At 34.9% G+C, this 6,000-nt stretch overlaps 1 protein-coding gene across 1 annotated transcript; it reads right to left on the reverse strand.

The window, feature by feature from the left end:
* Window positions 1–48: 48 nt before the first annotated feature.
* On the reverse strand, window positions 49–679 carry Rpp20 (ribonuclease P protein subunit p20). The gene has a single exon (XM_090400713.1). It carries the CDS (start codon window positions 574–576, stop codon window positions 127–129), a length of 450 nt encoding a protein of 149 aa, XP_090256839.1. The 5' UTR covers window positions 577–679; the 3' UTR covers window positions 49–126.
* Between the last annotated feature and the right edge of the window lie 5,321 nt (window positions 680–6,000).

Raw genomic sequence — 6,000 nt, forward strand, 5'->3', positions numbered from 1 at the left:
TACCATTAATATTTTATTATAGTTAAGAATGAACAAATATTAAAGCTAAATAAATTTTACATAATTTGATATGCACACAAACTCTGTACACCACTGTTGTCCTTATTTTATTAAATCAGATGAAGTTTACATACTAACCATTTCTTCATTGTTACCAGTCATTCTAACAGTTGAAGCAAGACGATATACTTTAATATGGATAGCTGAGTTATTCCGTGTCTGGATTCTTGGTTCAAGTTCATCATAAGCTGGTTCTAAATCATCAACAAGCTCCACTGTTGAAGTATTGGCAGAGACCTCCAAATTTTCATAATACAAAGATTTAACTTGTAAAGCAAGATTCACTGCACGGTTAACAGCAGTGCCTAATCCATGGATAAAAATTTCATTTTCTCCGCTATCAAGAAGCTTCTGACATCTTTGTAGTTGTACTCTAAAATTTGTTTTCATGTTCACATATATATCATTTTTACGCTTTGGCAGTCTTCTGGGAAGTCGTTTTCTTAAAGTATATTCTTCTGGATCAAACTTAATTCGCAATGTTTCCTTCTCTCTACTTGGACCAGGTTCTGCCATCTAAAATATTATATTAGTTTTATAAAATCACTGTATAAAATGCTGCGACAAATCATACTCAAAACCAACATGTTTAACCCTGGATTACTACCAGTTTCAACACTGGGAATGCATGAAAATAGAATAGGTTGGTCGATTGGTACAGCCTCTGCTACTAATGGCTCACGCAAAAAATTAAGCAAGTTTGAGCATGGTTAGTAGTTGAAAGGGTATCAATCATTCGATGCTGTTGGTACACTCTCCCTTGATGAGTCTTTGGACTCCCTGGAGGTGTCACATAATAATAATAATAATTGCAGTAATGAATAAATGTAAAGAAAAAAAAATGCAAACAACACGAGAGCAAGTCTGAAAAAAAAAAAAAAAACATGACAGGAAAAGAAGCAATGATAGATGAGAACAGTGAAGTAACTAATGAGAGAAATAACAGTTACATAATCCTACACAGAACACAGCATGAGCAACTACAGAAAAGTCTTCAAAGGTGAAAGTGAAAGTATTGCATGGTAATTCCATAATCAGATTTTCCTCCAACTGACAGTATAGATTCTTTTTCGCGAATTTGCAAATGTTTGTTTACGTTTAAAATATTTTGTCAAATATTTATATTTTTAAATAACATTTAGTGAAATAAATACGACATTTTGTTTTCTTTCTTTGCAAAATAACTTTATATGGATTGTCACCTTTCAATTTCAGGAACGATTTTTTTTTTTTTTTTATGAACAACAAATGATTATAAACTGCATTACTCGATTTCCGATATTGTATCTTTTTTAGTATCAAAAATTTATACCTAATGGTATTTTATCAGAGACTCTTCACCTTCTTCTTTTGCTGAAAATTGCCACTGGATATTATTGTATCCAGTGGTTAAGCACTGGATACTATAATATCCAGTGCTTAACCACTGTAGATATGTTGAAAATTTTATATCCTGTATGGAATGATTAAAAATTTATGCTCATTTTTAGAATTTTTTACTGCAACCCCCCCCCCTCTCCTGTCCTGGAACTGAGTTGCATAACTACTTTAAATTTCTATACCTTTGTAAGCTTTCAGACGGTATTCAAAATCTCTTATTTCAGTTTACCGTTTTGACAAAAGAAATAAAACAATAATATTGTTGTATATCGAAGCTTCTAATTCTGTACTCTTTCTTTGAATCTGAAATCAGCGGTCTGCTAAAATTATTCTAAGATTTAGAAATACTATGCTGTATTTTCAACATGTAAAACCCACACAAAGAAATTTCAATTGTGTTATTTCTGTTTCTTTTTTTTAAAAAAAAAAAAAAATCTAAATATTACTACTTCTATTTCTGCTGATTGCTATTTCTGAAATACATCTTAGAAATGCTGGACAACAATCCTCTTACCTAGAGGAAAAGCTAAAAGTCTTAGATTACTCTTTTGAGAAACACAAGACAGAAAGTTTCCTAGAAGTCGCACTAAATTGCCTCAAGCAAGAATGTCATTTCGTTTTCTGTTGTTCAGATATCCTAACACAGTAAAATTGACATTTCTTTTACAGGCTGATGAAGTATTCATGGCAAAAATAATTTCTTTATTTATAGTGATCAGTTTCACTTTTATTATCGAAAAATTCTAAATTATTTGATAATTATCTTGAAAAAAATTACTGCTATTGCTTGCCATCTCACAAATGAATTGTATATTGGGTATACTTTCTAATATTCCTTTCTGCCCAGTAACAAGTTGTAGACTAACGGAGATTACCAATTCCCCCCCCCCCACCACCACCACTGGGAACCAGATCAAAAGAACATGCCCAGAAGGCAACACACTAAAGTACCTCGTGCAGTAACTGAATATTTTACAGGCAGAAATTCCTTGTTCTGTTTTACCATCTTTCTGATTGATTAGCAGACATTCGAAGCATATTCTGATATTGCATTTGTACAATGACAGTGTTTTTAAATATTAATTTCCCCTATTAGCCAACGTCACATAACTTCCTGATTTATAATAATAGGGAAATAATATGTATATTTTCTTATTTATAATTTGCAAATTTATAATAATCAAAACTTAGTTTCTGTGTCGAAAAATTTAAATGTTATGTGGAACAATTATTATGGAAAAATCACGAATGAAATAAAAACTGTACCTATGTTTCATAACAGCTTTCGGGTGTCTGGTAATGTTGCAACGGGAGGGGGGGGGGGTGATGCTATCAAAGTCGAAATAAAGTTCATTTGTATTGTGAAAGGAAATGAAATTTCACATTTGATATACATATTTTGAATGATACAAATAAGCAAATGTATCGCTTACTTAAAAATTGAAGCATAAAATATCTGAATTATGCAGTAAATATCTATAACTGTTAATTTCATTTTGTAATGAAATTAACAGTTATCAATTATACAGGGAAACCAAGAAAGTGAAAGTACAAAGAACAGTAGATTACTAGATAATATAAAAAAAAAATTTAGTGATATGATTAAAGAATTTCATGTTATTCTCTATAAAGCAAAGTTGCTCCAGCGTATCCTAAAGGAAATCTGTGAAGTATTATTCGATTTCGATGGTTTTGTACAAAAATAAAAATAATATAATCTGGAACGTCGGCAGCCGGTTTTCTTTTCTTTTTTTAAAAGAATATTTCAAATAATTATCGTGAATTAATTTCTTCGAGAACAAAGAATAATGTTTTGTCTAGAAAGCGATTAGAAAAAAATTAGCGCAAAAAAATTAAAAATGAAATTGGTTCTCCAAGGTAAGGCAATATTTAAGTGAAAAAATTATGCAAGACCTTTATTTTGTCCAGAAATTAAAATTGTAAAAAAAAAAAAAAAAAAAAAAAAATCAGCTAACGCCTTTTTATTCCCGTATATACGGGAGTAGGCGAGGCCATTTAGCCCTATCTAACTTTTGGAGACTGAGTGGGCAGTTCAATCTCCACTGGTACCCAATCAGAGACAGATGGCCCAAGGCTATCACTAATTAAGCGGTACGCAGTGAAGAGAGACGGCTCAAATGTGCCGCCATCTCGTGGTCTCTAACCCTAACACAATATATTTAATGTCTGAAAACAATGTGGGTTCTACGGTCGATTTTCTTGAGTTTACAGGACGAAAAACCCGAGTTTCCGGGAGGAAAAACCTGCTTGCCCGTGCCAGAGATCGACTAACTCGGGAACCGGTCGAAAAAAGGCTTAGAAAAATTTCCTCTAGTCGCCGACTAGACTCGAAACCAAGACTTCCTTCGTGCGACCTAGCGCGGTGGTGTGCAAACGCCACATCCACTGAGCTACACAGGCTCATTAAAATTGTATTGTACAATAAAAAGAGAAAAAATATATATAAATAATTTCTCTATTTTTAGTCTATCCTATATAACTAAAATCCAGTTGACCAGCATAGAACAAGGATGTGCGTTTCTTGTTATAGGCAACTGAGAGGTAGCTATGAATGTGAGATAATCCGATTAACCGTTCTCTTCAGTGAGAGGGTTTATCACACCTTCTAATGGACAGGATGGTCAAATTGCACTTCTTATCCTGGTTCTTTAAACAGGTGGGCTGAATCATATTCAGATTTAGTTGGACGTCTATAGATGTCCTGGCCGTTTGGAAGGTTAACTGGGGTTATACAAAGTCCAACGAAGATGGAGAACTTGTTGGAAAATGGGCTGAAAACCTTTCTCTAAACCTGATACACAATCCAAAACTCCCTGCATCTTTCAACAGTGGCAGATGGAAGCGAGGCTATAACCCTGACCTCATATTTGTTAGCTCAAAAACATCCAACATTTGTGTTAAAAAGGTTTTAAATCCCATTCCACATACTCAACATAGACCTATAATGCTTCTATTCAACCCAGCCATTATGCTTAACACAGACGATGATTTAATTTCAAAAAAGATAATTGGAAGGGTTTCATGGAAGAGCTTGACCGCTCCGTAGAACCAGTCCCTCCAAACCCTCAAGAGTATCCCGAATTCATAAAAACACTGAGGAAAATCTCCACCAAACACATCCCTCCCCGAGGATGCTTCACAAACTACATTCCATGCCTTTCCAGTGACATACAAGCCTGGTATGCTAATTACTTACAACTTTACAACACCAACCCCTTCTCAGAGGAGACTATCCAAGCAGGAGAAAAATTATGCTCCAAGATGGCAGAGGAAATACGTTCCTCATGGAAAAAAGAAATAGAAACTCCAACCAAAACAAAAAATAACAGATATATATCAATACTCAGCAACCTTCTCAAACTCTATGAACGATTAATTTTGAATAGGCTACAACCCCTAATTAAACACCATCTTATTGCTAAGCAGGCTGGTTTTAGACCAGGCAAATCCTGTACATCACAAATTCTCAACCTCACTCAATATGTCTATATACCTAGAGTCCGAATAATAAATCAAGTAGGAGTTAAATGGATGAATAACACCATTAAGCTTGAGCTGCAAAAAAAGAAACAACTATGGAGGGAATTTAAGGAGAAAGAGAATTCAGGCTAAAGACAATCCTAAACAGTCTTTTCGATATGTTGCAAGTAGAAGAAAAAATGTATATGGCAGAATGATTTTAAAGAATGCTAATGGTAGGGAGGTAACTGAATCAGTTGATATAGTTGAATTACTGAGCGAGCACTTTGCAAGAGTATATCATCCAGGTGGTGACACTGCAGAAATGAATGAACCAAAAGTTTATACGGGAATTGTGGTGAATGAGGTGGAGGTGAATAGTCTATTACAAAACCTCAATGTCAATACATCTGTGGGATTGGATGGTATACCAGCTCGTGTCTTACGTTAAGCGGCTAAAGAATTGTCAGTACCCTTGACCATTCTGTTTAATCTGAGTCTCGGGTCTGGGTTAGTCCCGAGGGGATGGAAAGAGGGAAAAATAGTTCCACTTCATAAAAGAGGTTCCAAGACTGCTGTTGTAAATTATCGACCAATTAACATATCAGGAATCTTTGTCAAGGTCTTGGAGAAACTAGTCAAGAGAAGAATACAGGATTGGATAGATGAAAATGGGATACTGTATGGGGGACAACATGGTTTTGTGATGGGTAGATCATGCCTCAGTAATTTGCTCACATTTTATAACACAGTAACGACTGAACTGGATAAGGGTAATGGGTTTACAGTAATTTTACTTGACCTTGCCAAGGCCTTTGATAGGATACCACATGGAACTCTAATCAGTAAACTGGAGCAGATGGGGATGGATATAGGGTTGGTGAGATGGATAGGAGGGTGGTTGATGGAGAGATACCAGAGAGTGGTTTATTCAGGAGTGGAGTCCAAAAGACGGATTGTGATTAGTGGTGTGCCGCAGGGTTCTGTTCTTGGACCACTACTTTTCAATTTGTTCATTAACGATATAGGAAAGGATCTGAGAGGAAGTGTTCACTTGTTTGCTGATGATGCAAAGTTGGA

This window comes from Typopeltis vanoorti, chromosome 11, assembly GCF_054136105.1.
Source record: "Typopeltis vanoorti isolate ZY-2024b chromosome 11, IOZ_Tvanoo_1.0, whole genome shotgun sequence".
NCBI classification, from domain to species: Eukaryota; Metazoa; Arthropoda; class Arachnida; order Uropygi; family Thelyphonidae; genus Typopeltis; species Typopeltis vanoorti.